The sequence below is a fragment of the Nanorana parkeri genome, unplaced genomic scaffold, assembly GCF_000935625.1.
Source record: "Nanorana parkeri isolate BGI_ZX_2015 unplaced genomic scaffold, ASM93562v1 scaffold1877, whole genome shotgun sequence".
In the NCBI taxonomy this organism is placed as follows: domain Eukaryota; kingdom Metazoa; phylum Chordata; class Amphibia; order Anura; family Dicroglossidae; genus Nanorana; species Nanorana parkeri.
The window spans coordinates 243,217-258,610 of record NW_017308145.1 but is presented as its reverse complement, the minus strand read 5'-3'; the positions used below and the strand labels follow the sequence as shown (position 1 = coordinate 258,610).

The window sequence follows — 15,394 nt, the reverse complement described above, 5'->3', positions numbered from 1 at the left end:
TCCTACTGACTCTCCCTCTTATATAATGCCCCGCCCCTGGTCCTACTGACTCTCCCTCTTATATAATGCCCCGCCCCTGGTCCTACTGACTCTCCCTCTTATATAATGCCCCGCCCCTGGTCCTACTGACTCTCCCTCTTATATAATGCCCCGCCCCTGGTCCTACTGACTCTCCCTCTTATATAATGCCCCGCCCCTGGTCCTACTGACTCTCCCTCTTATATAATGCCCCCCCCCTGGTCCTACTGACTCTCCCTCTTATATAATGCCCCGCCCCTGGTCCTACTGACTCTCCCTCTTATATAATGCCCCGCCCTTGGTCCTATGGACTCTGCTGCCACTCTTACTCATTTTGGGCTGTCCAGTTTCAGAGATGCCATCTTCCTCTTTTCTCTTCTTCCGCCGGTTGTGAGACAGGCGTGCTGGTGGCCTGACAGAGCGAGAGACAGCAAGGTATAGAGAGTTACAATGAGAGACAGCAAGGTATAGAGAGTTACAATGAGAGACAGCAAGGTATAGAGAGTTACAATGAGAGACAGCAAGGTATAGAGAGTTACAATGAGAGACAGCAAGGTATAGAGAGTTACAATGAGAGACAGCAAGGTATAGAGAGTTACAATGAGAGACAGCAAGGTATAGAGAGTTACAATGAAGCACATCTATTGGATCTATAAGGTTGGTATCTACTGGACAGTTCAGCCACCAGTTTAATTTTTGGGGTTAACTAGATTGGGGCAAAGCAACAGGTTTGCTGTACACATACACTCCTCTCTGGTATATACTCACCTTTCCTTAGCTCCCCACTGCTCCATTCAGTGGTGAGAGTCGAAGAAATGACCCTGTACCTCCAGGTATGGAGGAGCAGGTGACAACGCTAGGCCAATCAGTACCGTCCATAGCCCTGTGAGAGTTACAACCGCAGTGACTTGTACCAGACACAGGGCACAGGGACATCCTTGGCTCCTGGGGAGTGAGATAAAGGTAAGTGTATGCCGCTGGGGAGGGCTACGTTTAAATGGATCGGTTGCTTTGCCCTACATACAAAAAAATCATTATGTGCATGTGTAGAGGGACAGAGAGGGGTGGAGGATGGGGGAGCTCTGTAGTCCAGCAGGCAGGGCTGACAACACTGCTTGAGATTTCAGTACAGCGGAGGCACGGTGTAGTAAGCCCAAACAGGAAGTTCAGGGCGGAGGCACGGTGTAGTAAGTAAAAAAAGAAGCTGAGCTCTCAGCAAATTGTGACCTCCGGCACCGGACGTCAGGGACAGCGCTGGAGATGGTAACTGAACACTGGAAATATTTGTTTCTAAATCCCTGGAGTTCTACTTTTGTTGGCCAATATGGAAGAGGGAGGGCGGGGAAAAGCCCAAAATTGCTATTTGCTTATCAAACTTCTGCCGATTTGTCAGCTGGGATCTACAGATAAGGCACTCAGCAATCAGACGAACCCCCGCTATAGCCATGTAATGACTTTTATAGTGATGTCATCGCACAGGCGGAGCCCACAGTACTCCAGGACTGGGTACCGCTCACTTGCCATTATGTAAGTGGAAGAATACTTACTGCCACTGGAGAAGGAAGAGGAAGCTGCATCATGTCACCAGACTGAGAGGAATGCAGGTAGCAGCTTTGGGGGGCGGGGGCTCCTGCTTGAAGTTGTCCATCAAAATGATGAACCAATAGTGAAGCAGCTGTCAGAATATTAAAGAACTCCGGTATTTCAAAGCTGTACCCTTGGAGTGGGGCTACCTCCGCACTGCACCTGTCCCGGATTCACCTGGACAGGTTTTAAGTCCTGTATGTGCTGTTTCCGGGTTTCTGGCCAGCTGAACCCCAATCACAGCACATACAGGACTCAAAACCCGGACTGTCCGGGTGAATCCAGGACAGGTGGCAACCCTATATCTGAGCCCCCCTAGACAAATGGAGCACTTAAAGGAGAACTATGGGGTCAGGGCTATTCCCCATAGTTCTCCTTAGGGTAATGGGAGGACACAAACTAGCGTCCTCCCGTCACCCTAAGCTCAGTATATAGGGAGCTACAGCTCTCTATGTACTGAGACGCCGCAGCCGGAGCGGATCCCGACATCGATGTCGAGATCCGCCCATCTGCGTGACAGCTGGCTCTGCCTATCTAGAGGCATAGCCAGCTGTACCCGCCCCCTCCCCCGTCCGTTCCGCCAGTCAGCGCTGGCGGATCGGAGCGGGGAATCCAGCCCCTCCCTTGTCGCGGCGGAGAGCCGGGACAGGATCGAGAAGTGAGCGAACGCTGTCGGCTCGAACTATGAGGGTGAGTGAAAATCACTCACCTCATAGTTCTCCTTTAACCCTGTGGATGAATCAATGTGGATGTAATGAAGAGCCTGGCAGCAATACAACCCCCTTCCATGTCCAGGATTTCACCATAGGGCTGACTTACATGGTGTAAGAGGAAGTGTGAAGAAAATGTACCTTTTTCCAGCTGCAGATGGAGACGATTCTCTGAAATCATAAAAAGAGGAAGACAATTAGGACATCGGCTTGGAGATTCTGGTTAGAACTAGAACTACAATTTACTGCTGATCTCAGAGGTGGCTTCCCATATGAGATCTCGGCTCGATCCTTCATACAGATAATGGGAGGGGCTTGTTATGCCTTTAAAAGGAGAACTATGATATGAGTGATTTCCACTCACCTCATAGTTCTAGCCGACCTGTGACAATGAGACTGTCACAGGTCGGCTCAGTAGATCGCGAGGTGAGAGAACACATACCATACTCTGCCGTGACAGGGGAGGGGCTGGATTCCCCTCTCCCCGCTACGATCTGCCAGCGCTGACTGGCGAAACGGACGGGGGAGGGTACAGCTGGCTCTGGCTCTAGATAGGCAGAGCCAGCTGTCAGTCACGCAGCTGGGCGGATCTCGACAGCGATGTCGGGATACGCTCCGGCGTCTCAGTATATAGGGAGCTGCAGCTCGCGGTATACTGAGCTTAGGGTGACGGGAGGACGCTAGTTTGTGTCCTCCCATTACCTTAAGGAGAACTATGGGGAAAAACACTGACCCCATAGTTCTCCTTTAAAGCCTGAACTGAACCCTCTTAAAGTTACCAATGTAATGTAGACAGTAATAAATATTCCTCTTTTAAACCAGCGAAGTACTGCAGGAAGGGTTAAAAATCCCCGTACTGGCAGCACAACGAGAATAGGACCTCTGCTCTCCCACACAAGCAGCGGCCTGGCTCCCCTGCGATCCGACACCCCCCACTGAACACTGTCCTAGTCCACATTGCTCTCGCTCCCTCATCAGAGCTGTTGTTCAGAACCGGGTATGGGGTGTTGGATTGCTGGGCAAGAAAACTAAATTCAATCTACAAATCAGTAGGTGGGTCACATTGTCAGCATACATGGGAGGTCTTCAGCAGTCCTGGGGCGAATAGTCACTTTATAAGCACTCTGTCTTACTTGCAAAGGGGGTCTGCCGAGGTCTTTCCGCCATCGTCCTCCAGCTGTTCCCTAGAGAGACCAGACACAGATATATGGACACAGCAGTGAATGATCAGCCAAGATACAGCGTTCCAATAATAATAATATCAAAAGGATTGGCCATGTGTAATTATACCCATGAGGACCAGCAGGCAGATGATAGGACAACCTCTGTGGGGCCTCACAACCCTTCATCAGATATGAGCTCAGGCAGGAGATATGAGCTCAGGCAGGAGATAGGACAACCTCTGTGGGGCCTCACAACCCTTCATCAGATATGAGCTCAGGCAGGAGATATGAGCTCAGGCAGGAGACAGGAGAGCCTCTGTGGGGCCTCACAACCCTTCATCAGATATGAGCTCAGGCAGGAGACAGGACAACCTCTGTGGGGCCTGACAACCCTTCATCAGATATGAGCTCAGGCAGGAGATATGAGCTCAGGCAGGAGACAGGACAACCTCTGAGGGGCCTCACAACCTGTCATCAGATATGAGCTCAGGCAGGAGACAGGACAACCTCTGTGGGGCCTCACAACCCTTCATCAGATATGAGCTCAGGCAGGAGATAGGAGAGTACATAAGAGAACAGTGACTGACCTGTCGGCCTCGCTCCTGTTCAGCAGACCCTGGAGGATGGTTTCCAGTCGGTTCCGGGCATTGGACGCCTCTAAATCTGATCAGAATAAAAAGACACGTCAGACTCCCTCCGGCCAATTCACAGTCCACGTTAGGCCATTACTGCAGAAACACAGCACAGGTCCACTTTAAACTGACTCTGTACTCTAGGTAAGGCGGACCGAACGGACAGGGTGACAACGTCCCTAGGTAAAGCGGAATGCACGGGCAGGGTGACAACGTCCCTAGGTAAAGCGGACTGCACGGGCAGGGTGACAACGTCCCTAGGTAAGGCGGACCGAACGGACAGGGTGACAACGTCCCTAGGTAAGGAGTTCACCCCCCACCAGATAACAATCCCATAGCCCACACGTCCTCCTCACCTGTTTTCTCCACCTTCACCTTTGTGAGCGACATGGCGGCTGCAGGTCGGGGTCCCGGCAGGCGACTCGTCCGTTTCTTCCAGTGAGGACCGTTGTCACCTGTGAGATAGATCACACGTCGTCAATATCCAACATCTGTAAACATTGCAGCCATAGTGAAGTGGTCCTTTAATAGACCCCCCCCCAAACCAAGTGCAGAAGGGGGGGGGTCATTCTTACCTTCCTCCCCGATCCAGTGACCTTCCCTCGGACAAGGACTCAGCCACTTCCTTTTTATACTTCTGACCTTCCTCCCCGATCCATCCTCCGCCATGGTCCCGCCCCCTTTTTATACTTCACATGTGTTCAGTGGCAGCCCCCCTTCATTCCTATCGGGGAGCTGGACTCTTGACCGCCTCCGGAAGGTCCCTTGGAGTCCGGCTCTCCCCATAGGAATGAATGGGGGGCGGGCCACAGAACGCATGTGAAGAATGGAAAGGGGGCGGATCGGGGAGGAAGGTCAGGTGGGCTGTCCCAGGGGGAGGGGCTTATTAAAGGAAATCTTCAAGTATCTCTAACAATATGAAAGGATACAATGTGACTTTTCCCAGAATATCAATCACAGCGTTGTCACTGAGAAGGTGTCACTGGCTGGTCCTGATGTTCCCTCATTATGTAGGTATGTCCTGTGCGGGACCGACAACGCTCTCGCTTTGCACATGGCTGCCACCCCCGTACCCCGGGTTACTGGCACCCAGACCTATGCAAAGGTCCCGTGTGCGCCAGCCGCTTCCTTCCCCAGTGCGGTTATTATATACAGACCGGCGATGTCACTTCCTGTACTGACGTCGCTCCTCAGAGAAAGCTCCGCCCACTGAAAAAGGCCACGTGAGGCTTATTGATCACATGACCACATGTAAACAAATTAAAAAAAAAAGGGTATTGTAGATTTTTTCTTTTTAGCAATTCAACATTTGAGGTGCTGATGATCTCCTGCGGCCACTTCCTGTCTACATGCATCCCAGAGATGGCTGCCATGGCATTTCTCAGGGCGGGTATCCCGATGGTGACAACAGTGGGCCATGCCTGTGTAACATGTGTTGGAGGGGTCGATCCTAGATTCCACGTGACAACCCAGGTGAGCAATTGGGATGCAGGGACAGAGTGTTGTCACCCTATAACAGGAAGTGGCTGAGCTAGGACATTCCTGGAAGGATCACGAGGATTATTTTAACGAAAGCTGCAGATTTAGAAAGTTCACTTCTGACCTATGACCCAAATCATCCTGTTCTGCCTCCTGTAGACAGCCTCATGTTTCAGGCACTGGGGGAGGTAGTTTCAGGAGGCAGGGCTGTGACACACAAATATATAACTGCAGCCTTAGGAAGCCTAGTCTCACTCCTAAGGCTGCACTGGTCAAGTGGAGTGACAGAGGCGCCGGGAAGTCTTTGAGGGGAATCAGAATTGGAGCACACAAAATCTGGAGCAGTTGCCCGGGACCGCTTCTGTCTTCGGTTAAGATTTGAAAATGAAAGAGAGAAGCTGATTGGTTGCCAGGCACAGCTGCTCCAGTTTTGATAAATTCCCCTCGTTGTGTTATTATAGGTGCACTCGTGCCCGGTGCACTCCTCCCCCACCACCGTTCTGAGATCCGGTGTCGGTTCAACTCACCTCAAAACCCGCTCCTCTACTAGCCCCGCCCTACTGCTCCTCATTGGCTCATTCTGCTCAGCAGCGGAGCAGCTACCGGGCCATCTCCGCGTCAGTCACCTACAGCTGACCAATCACTGTCTGCGAGCTGAAGCCATCCGGGCGCTGTGCGTGATGACGTCAAGCACCATATGTGAGAGGTTACCCGGCATGCTCTGCATGGTGGTTGCCTGGAGACGGGCCGCTGGGGGAGCGGGAAGTACGAGAAGTGCGCTGGGGACACCGAAAGCCACAGCACCGACTCTGGTAACGGGGAGGGCGGAATGACACCGGATATTACAGAGCAATGAACGTCTGGAGCCTCTGCTAACATTAATTACTCACTGCATGTCTATTACTGCATATCCTTTAAATTGAGATTATAAAGGTGTCTCATGCATCATGTATTCTATTATTGACAGTTATTATTTGATAGACTCTTTCTGTGACCCCCATTATTGAGATTGTTTTTCTCACTTCCTGTCCGTGACACCCATACACGAAATAAGCAAAGCGGTTGTCACCTGGACACGGTGATAAGAACGTTGTCAGATGTTCTAACCTTCACCTGCTCTAATGTGTGTCTGTGTCCCCTTCAGAGAGATTTCCCATCACTTCCTGTCCTGACTGAAGGAAAAATCTACCCAACAGGGACACAAACAGGGGGGTGTTGAAGTGTAACAGGTTCTCTTTAGCACCCCTCCCCAATTTGCAGCAGTGCATAGTCATCTACACTTCGTTACTCTGTTAAGGGGACGAAGGAGAGGAAGCTCTGTCTAGGCTCAGAGGTTACACAGGGCTGAGCAATGCCCCCCATGTGACTGCTCCGAGCCAATCGCAGAGCAGCAGTGCTGTCACATGCTCCTCCATACCAGGAAGTAAACAAAGGGCATCAATGCTTTATGACCCCCTGACCAAACCCACCCCTCCCCCTCCACAGATGTGTACTTACCACGGCCGCAGCCTCTGGTCTGCATTTACATCCAGCAGTGGTTTTCTATGCGTATATCCGGTGTGGGGAAACCGCAGGTCAGCACTGTATGTGTGAACGGGCCATGAGGCTGCGGAATGTACCATAAGAAGCAGGGGTGTTTCCTCAGTCCCCAGGCTGCCCCCCCCCCCCCCCCCTTACATTAAACCTTCCACTTATAACATGTATACACATCTGTTAATGACGATTTATGTTCTAATTTTTTATTTTCAGGGTTTTATCCCTTGTGGGAAGGACGCAGAAGACCGATTCAAGGTTTACCGCTGCCGAGATACACGGGACAATGAAAAGCAGGTACGTCATTCATTTAAAGAAGAACTCCGGGCACGGAATAAAATTACAGTGGGGCTACCTCTGCTCTGGAAGGGTTCAGTGCTCCAAGATAAGAATTTGGAGGTCTGATTAAACTCCTTGAGATAACACAGGAAGTGTGCACAGGACGGCTCTGGATTTCTGGCGGGATCGTCGGGTATTCTTTGCACTTGTCACACAGATATATAACACTTTCAATGTTTATATCCAGCAGACCAATGGGGAGCGAATAAGAGAAGGTCATTGTTGGGGTTTACACGCATTCTACTGGTACGCGGCCGATGCTCCCCAGGAGGAGTGTAGAATCTGAGAGTCTGCTCGGCTTATCTTTATGTAACATTTAAAGGAGAACTCCAGCTTTACCCGTCACCTGGACAGGAAGTAAGAGGCAGTTGTGCTTGTTGGGGCAGAAACAGCAGTCAGAACCAACTCGCTCACTGACACTCGCCTTCCCCGCTGTCCCCCGCTGCTCCATTCTTCTGTCAGAGGGTTACCGGGTTACCCAGTGAATCCGGGTGACCTTCTCCCCTTCTGGGTATGGAGGATCATGTGACCTTCTCCCCATCCCCGTAGGGAGGACCATGTGACCTTCTCGCCGTCCGGGTAGGGAGCACCATGTGACCTTCTCCCTGTCCGGGTATGGTGGATCATGTGACCTTCTCTCCCCGTCCGATTAGGGAGGACCATGTGACCTTCTCCCCATCCGGGTAGGAAGGACCACGTGACCTTCTCCCCGTCTGGGTAGGGAGCACCACGTGACCTTCTCCCCGTCCGGGTAGGGAGCATCATGTGACCTTCTCCCTGTCCGGGTATGGTGGATCATGTGACCTTCTTCTCTCCCCGTCCAAGTAGGGAGGACCATGTGACCTTCTCTCCCCATCCGAGTAGGGAGGACCATGTGACCTTCTCTCCCCGTCCGAGTAGGGAGGACCATGTGACCCTCTCTCCCCGTCCGAGTAGGGAGGCCCATGTGACCCTCTCCCCGTCCGGGTAGGGAGGCCCATGTGACCCTCTCCCCGTCCGGGTAGGGAGGCCCATGTGACCCTCTCCCCGTCCGGGTAGGGAGGCCCATGTGACCCTCTCCCCGTCCGGGTAGGGAGGCCCATGTGACCCTCTCCCCGTCCGGGTAGGGAGGCCCATGTGACCCTCTCCCCGTCCGGGTAGGGAGGCCCATGTGACCCTCTCCCCGTCCGGGTAGGGAGGCCCATGTGACCCTCTCCCCGTCCGGGTAGGGAGGCCCATGTGATCTTCTCTCCCCGTCCGGGTATGGAGGATCATGTGACCTTCTCTCCCCTTTTGGGTATAGCCGATCATGTGACCCTCTCCCCTTCCTCCCAGGAGCCTGGGCAGCCAATCAGCAGGCACAAATACTGTCACCAGAGGGCGTGGAGAAAATCATTAACCTTGTGAAAGGTTCGACACTGACCAACGTGGTCTGACAGAAGGAAAGTGTGACAGAGGAGCACCAATAGGGGGGGTCGTCTCTTTCAAGAGAACCTGTCTCTGTTCCCTTAATGTGTAAATTGACAGATCGCCTTTAATGGCAGCACGGCTCGGTGCCTCCTTGCCCTGCGTGTACACCGGGCATGTCTTTGTCTTTCTCCTCTGTGCCCGCTGTGTCTGTGAGAACAAAGCGGGCTCTGTAGTTAAGCCGGAACCCGAGTCTCACCTCCTCCATAATTAATCACACAGCACGTAGGGCAGCAGTCATCAATACCGCATTTTCCAGGCTCTACATTGTACAATGAATTCTAATCCTTATCTATTGATGACAGAGAAGCAGTTCACCTCGTCCCTTTGTTTGGGTGAATGTTGTGTGCACTGGAATTCTATAATCATTTGTTGGCGGGGGGGGGGATCGGTCACCAGTGCAAGCAAAGAGGGTTCTGACCCTTCTACAGTCTATACAATGCATAGAGATTGGCTATAAGAAGCCGTCCGTCTCCACACGTATGATTCCAGATAAGGGGTCAGGTGATCCTGCAGCAGAGTTATGGATCCGTCTAATGTGTTCTTACACTGATGATTGTTTGTTCAGGGAGACCTGTGTGTCCATCAATTTGTCCGTCCCAGGCTCATGTTCTTCTCTCATCTCTTATTTGCAGCGTGGCAATATTCTCTAATCAGGGAAATCCCTTCCCTCCTCCGGCGAAGAGCAGAACCCACTATCAGCCATCCCAGCCTCAGATACTTTCTGAAGAGCAGAAACAAACGGTGGGTGCAGTTCACTGACACTAGAGGCAGACGAAAGTAGCAAATACCCTGTTGTCTTTGCGCAGTCTCAGATAATGCCATCAGTCAGCTGCAGGCCAGATGAAGCTTTTCTTCAGTCTCCTCTCCCTGTGATCAGTCTGCTGCAGGCAGGAGGAAGCATTTCCTCAGTCTCCCCTCCCCCAGTGATCAGTCTGCAGCAGGCAGGAGTAAGCAGTTCCTTAGTCTCCTCTCCCCCAGTGATCAGTCTGCTGCAGGCAGGAGGAACCATTTCCTCAGTCTCCCCTCCCCCAGTGATCAGTCTGCTGCAGGCAGGAGTAAGCCGTTCCTTAGTCTCCTCTCCCCCAGTGATCAGTCTGCTGCAGGCAGGAGTAAGCAGTTCCTTAGTCTCCTCTCCCCCAGTGATCAGTCTGCTGCAGGCAGGAGGAAGCATTTCCTCACTCTCCCCTCCAGTGATCATACTACAACTTTATAATTTTGTAGCAAGGCGAGAAGCTGCAGCAGGGGGGGGCTGACCTTTGTCAGACTTTTGTGAACACAGCCAAGAACTGCACAGACACCAGGATTTATATGATTGCGTCATCTCTGAGCCGGCATCTCAGTCCAGGAAGAAGTTAGTAACCCTGGGTGATGCCTGAACAAAGATGGCTCCGTCCTTCTGGTGAGAGAAGCAGATAAAAGCATTGTCGGGGGGAATACTGTGATCTCGGTGAGAGGTAACGCATACCTGGAAATGTTACCCTGACCCATTGCTTAGCATGCATGCATTTCACATGGAATCTGATGACAGGCCCACTGAAGGGTGAATTAATAACCGATCAGATAGGAAGCAAAAGTCTTTGGCGGCTCTGCGGTTTTTCCTTTATGGATTTCGGTGCCAGATACTTCATTCTGGACTGGAACTTACCTTGAACATTTCCTTTCAGGTTTTAAGTCCAGTTCGTCTTCCTCATCACCTGTCTGAAGCCCTGAGTCCTCCTGACCTCAACTTCTTGGACGGATCCCAGAGGTTTGTCCATGGCCTCCCTGAATCTGACTCTTCTGAGCCTTTCGATGAGTCCTGGCCTTCATCTGACAGCAGCAGTAAGACTCCAGAACAGGAGAGGATGCGGACGGGTCCTGCCATGAAAACGATGGGAACACACGGAGGATCTGACTCTGCTGACCCGACCCAGGAAGATTCCGTCATAGCAAGGTGAGATCGCTGTTTTCTTCCCTTCTGACTTTCCGAGGAGTACTCAGCTGGCTTGTGTATGTTTGCTCAATAATCGCACCATCCCACACATTTTATTATTTCCATTCTCGCAGGTACATGGCGAAGTTTCGGACTGGACGCCCCGCTAGCCGCCTGGAACGTTCTCCCCCTCAGCACGCAATGAAGGAATTCTGGTGGCTGCAGACGTCTCCTGACAGTCCGGATGCTCAGAGGTTCCGGCCAGGCTCAGGTGACATTTAAATTCTGGGACTTTAAAGCAGCCCTGGCACAGATTTAAAGAACTCCAGGAGTGTGAAAATGTAACCCTTGCAGAGGGGCTACCCCCCCACACACACTGCAGGGGATAACTGCTTGTTTGTTTCCAGGGGTGATAACAAAGAAGAAATACTCACTCTGTCCTGCAGCAGCGACCGCTCACCTCTCTTCGCCTTTGATCCGCCTCTGTTATGTCCCTCAGCGTCTTCATGTATTATAGACCTGTAATAGATTTGATGACACCATGGGACCTTAGAGTGCCAGAGCCAGGGGGAGAAGAGGCGGCGGGGACCGGTCTAGCACTTAACCCTTGCAGTGGGGAGGTAACCCCACTGCAAGGGTTAATTTTTCACAGTCTTGGAGTTCCCCTTTTAAAATATTCCCTTCTGAGCAAAGACCAACAGATGCCGGAACATACCTTTACTGTTAAAATAAAAGTGCTCTGGGGGCCTCTGTTCCTGGGTACACTATGTATACAAAGATTGGGGGGGCGCTCTGTTCCTGGGTGCATGCTGTATACACAGATGGTGGGGCCCCAATCCTGGGAACACTCTGTATACAGAAACGAAGGTGGGTGGCAGATTCTGGGTGCACTCTGTACACACAGATTGAGCCCCTGATCCTGGGTGACCTCTTTATACACAGCTGTGGGGCCCGTGATGCTGGGTGCACTCTGTATACACAGATGGGGAGAGACCCTGACCCTGGGTGCACAACGTACACAGATATGGGAGGGAGGGCTGATCCTGGGAGCACTCTATATACACAAATGAAGGTGGGGGGGCAGATACTGTACACACAGATTGGGCCCCTGATCCTGGGTGACTTCTGTATATACAGCTGGATGCCCCTAAACCTGGGTGACTTCTGTATACACAGCTGGGGGGCCCGTGATGCTGGGTGCACTGTGTATATGTTGGTTTACTTTAATCATCTCTGTGTTGTCTGTATGAATGGGAATAATGGAAACCCCCAAAGTGGGAGGGAACGGAACCAAGATATGACAAGGATATTTTGCTAAGTCCATTAGACTCTTCTAATTGAAACATCAGTTTTTGTTGTATGACAATTGTATATAAGACAACCTATGTACCGGTGGATGCACACATGGTGTGTCATCTTTTTACTCCTGCAGTGGGGGGGAGCCCAGGGATGGCTCATTTGTGCATTTAGTGGGGGGCAGCATTAATGTAGATGTAAACCTAATTGTTGACTTGCTTCATATCCTGTTTTGCAGGCATTTCAGCTGCTCTAGGATTTTCTCCTCTAAGTCTGGATATGACTCCTCCTCTGGCGGTAATTCCCTATTCTGCTTTCACTTTCACATTCTAATACTGAGGTTGTAGTGAGAGATAACCGAGCAAAATACTAAATTCCCGGTTCAAAAATGTGAACGCGTGCTCCGCTTTACTCATCCAGATATATGTTTCAGAGTTTTAGTTTGACTGTTAAATGCTGATCTGTAGATATTTCTCTGCTCTCGGGAGTCTATGGGGTTTTCGGCACAGAGAGGAAGTGAAAATGCATAGAATCATGACTGTGACCTGTAATTTATCCCTAACACTTATTTGCCCCCTGCTTCCCTCTCCTAGCAGTGACATAGCAACCCGGCTCCCCCTGCTTCCCTCTCCTAACAGTGACATAGCAACCCGGCTCCCCCTGCTTCCCTCTCCTAGCAGTGACTTGGCAGCTCAGCTCCCCCTGCTTCCCTCTCCTAGCAGTGACATAACAACCCGGCTTCCCTCTCCTAGCAGTGACGTAGCAACCCGGCTCCCCCTGCTTCCCTCTCCTAGCAGTGACTTGGCAGCTCAGCTCCCCCTGCTTCCCTCTCCTAGCAGTGACTTAGCAGCTCAGCTCCCCCTGCTTCCCTCTCCTAGCAGTGACTTAGAAGCTCGGTTTCCCCCGCTTCCCTCTCCTAGCAGTGACTTAGCAGCTCAGAGTAGCACAGAGAGAAAACTAAACATTTATAATGGCAAGTCTATTCAGATACTACAAATATAATGCCTTCACTTTTCCCTTTTTTAATTGAAGGACAGAGAGGTGTAGGTGCATTACAGAGAGCATAGAGGGGCAGCCCTGAGCTTATTGTTCACTGAGAAACTACAAACCTCCTCATATATGTAATGTTCTTCCTTCATGTTGTCTCTCTCTTTCTTTCTCTCGTAGGAGGGATCCCTCAATGACTCTACAGTATGTCCTGCGGATGTGGATATTATGGGTCTGCAAGAGCGAGCAAGAAAGCTTATCCTTCAGAGGTAAGTTCTACCATAGGGCCCGATGAAACATTTTCAGGTACCTGATGGATATGAAATCAGATGTTGTAACGTCTTAGATTTTGTCGCACTGAGTTTCCATTGCTTGCTGTGCACAAATCATTATATCTATATAAGCCTAGTGGCCTTTTGGAGCCTGCAGTCATTGTTTGTTTCTCTGGCAAGTGAGTCTTCCCTTAGTTCTGGGGGTCACGTGAGCTCGGAAGGGGTGGGATCATCTCCATCGTCTGTGAGCGATATCAGCGGGATCAGATCTTCTTCACTGGACAGAGGTAATGAGAGAACTAGAAGCATCACATTATAACATAGCTCAGTGATGTAATAGGTGATATTCATGGATCCTCTTTACTTTCTCTTACAGCTTCTGTTAGGCCTGTTCCACCGGTCACCTTGCTCACCCCGTCTGTGAGGACCCATGCTGCATTGGCTCCCGAGGAGGATGTTTTATACCAGTGGCGTCTGCGCAGAAAGATGGAGCAGGCCCGAGAAGGAACCCTGCCCCTGACCACACGGAAACGCTCACCTTCCCCACCCGTCCGAATCCCCAAGCAGGTACCCGATGGCTTGTAAGATCTAAGCACTTTCAATGTATAGGGCCGCCGATATGGGAGGGTGAGGTATAGGCAGGGTCTGCCTATGGGCGGCCCCAGAGTACCATCATTCCAGCAGGAGGTACGTGCTATTGTTATGAATGCGTGCTGTGATTGGCTGGGACATGAGGGGCGGCTTGTTTGGTTTCAAGGTAGCCAAGCAGAGCAGATGGATGCAAAAGCGGGCAAAGGAGATCAGGGATTGGGCTGGAGAGGTGGGAGATTGCCCTGTGTGTGGGAGTCTCAGCACAGCTAGACATTAGTTCTATTTTCCATGGGGAAGGAGGGTGTGGGGAGTAGTTATAGGGAATCAGGTTGGCTGTATGGTCCGGATCTAAAGGAGAGGGCTTCATCTTGTTTGCTGTGTGTTACTGCTCCTATGCTGTGTATTAAATATAACATATAAAATTCCTTTTAGGTTTTGCCGGCTGTGGATTTTTCCGAGACGGTTTTCCAAGTTCCGCCATCCCTGGCAGCTGCGTGCTCACATGTTGCAGCACATACGCAAACTCCCACTTCCGGTTTCAGCCATGTTCCACTGGCGAGTCCGCACGTAGCTCCCCATTCCATGGCTGGCGTGGTTCCTCCACACCTACATCTTCAGTGTGACGTCCTGCCCTGTGTGCACAGCCAGCAGCCCGCTCCTTGTACGCAAGCAAAACTGGAGACGGTGGCAACAGGACCAGCAGTCCCTGCCCCGCAAGCTGAGACACAACCATCGGAGAAGCGCAAGGCTGTATCCGAGAGGCTACCACATAGAAAGTCTCAGAAGAGGCCAGACAGGCCGCCGGATAGAAAAGTCAAATCGAAAGGGGTCGAAAGCAGGGGAACATTTGATAAATCTGGACCGGTGAGAGCTCTGGAAGTTCCTTCTCCATCACCAGTTCACCAAGCCATGGAGCAGGTGAGACGTCCTATGTGTGTCATGCTAAGTTTAAAACCCATCTTCAGGTAAATATTAACTCCCCACTTTAAGGTTGTCCTTACTACTTAACTAAAGTCAAGTCATGTAATGCTCCAGTCCCGAGTCCTCTCTCCTTTATTGTGTACATGAGGCAGGGTCCTTCTTTGGGAATCCACATCATTGCCTATATGACATGGACACTACTATGGCTGTCCAATGGAGATGTTCTCTCAGCATCCAGAAGAGGAATCTGCAGTGGTGAGGTCAGTGCAAGGGGAATAATGGGGACCGGCTAGCATGGGTGCACCTGCAGCGCTGGATTAGTGGTACCCCATGCCAGAAAATCGTGCCATGCATCATTCCAGATGGCAGACATTGGTGAGTGTACCTTACTTCACAAGGTCAGAGGAGGGAAGACTCCGGACTGGAGCGTCACATGACTGCGGCTATACGTGAGTAAAAAGGGCATTTAAATTTTAGTCTTTTTTTTTGCAAAGCCAGCAGTCAGTAA

The 15,394-nt window shown here is 51.2% G+C and overlaps 2 protein-coding genes across 2 annotated transcripts in view; one reads left to right on the top strand and one right to left on the bottom strand.

Moving 5' to 3' along the window:
- LIN37 (lin-37 DREAM MuvB core complex component) overlaps nucleotides 1-4,502 on the bottom strand; it is a 7,414-nt gene extending 2,912 nt beyond the window's left edge. The window contains exons 1-5 of the mRNA XM_018571954.1: nucleotides 4,464-4,502; nucleotides 4,063-4,138; nucleotides 3,446-3,496; nucleotides 2,454-2,483; nucleotides 348-430 (exon numbers count right to left, since the gene is read on the bottom strand). Coding sequence (XP_018427456.1) covers nucleotides 348-430; nucleotides 2,454-2,483; nucleotides 3,446-3,496; nucleotides 4,063-4,138; nucleotides 4,464-4,497 — 274 coding nt within the window. The 5' untranslated portion in view covers nucleotides 4,498-4,502. The remainder of the gene's footprint in view (nucleotides 1-347; nucleotides 431-2,453; nucleotides 2,484-3,445; nucleotides 3,497-4,062; nucleotides 4,139-4,463) is intronic.
- Nucleotides 4,503-7,370: 2,868 nt separating this feature from the next.
- PROSER3 (proline and serine rich 3) overlaps nucleotides 7,371-15,394 on the top strand; it is a 10,412-nt gene continuing 2,388 nt past the window's right edge. Inside the window, exons 1-9 of the mRNA XM_018571952.1 lie at nucleotides 7,371-7,416; nucleotides 9,540-9,648; nucleotides 10,572-10,840; nucleotides 10,954-11,090; nucleotides 12,354-12,412; nucleotides 13,283-13,371; nucleotides 13,555-13,661; nucleotides 13,751-13,941; nucleotides 14,398-14,883. Coding sequence (XP_018427454.1) covers nucleotides 7,406-7,416; nucleotides 9,540-9,648; nucleotides 10,572-10,840; nucleotides 10,954-11,090; nucleotides 12,354-12,412; nucleotides 13,283-13,371; nucleotides 13,555-13,661; nucleotides 13,751-13,941; nucleotides 14,398-14,883 — 1,458 coding nt within the window. The 5' untranslated portion in view covers nucleotides 7,371-7,405. The remainder of the gene's footprint in view (nucleotides 7,417-9,539; nucleotides 9,649-10,571; nucleotides 10,841-10,953; nucleotides 11,091-12,353; nucleotides 12,413-13,282; nucleotides 13,372-13,554; nucleotides 13,662-13,750; nucleotides 13,942-14,397; nucleotides 14,884-15,394) is intronic.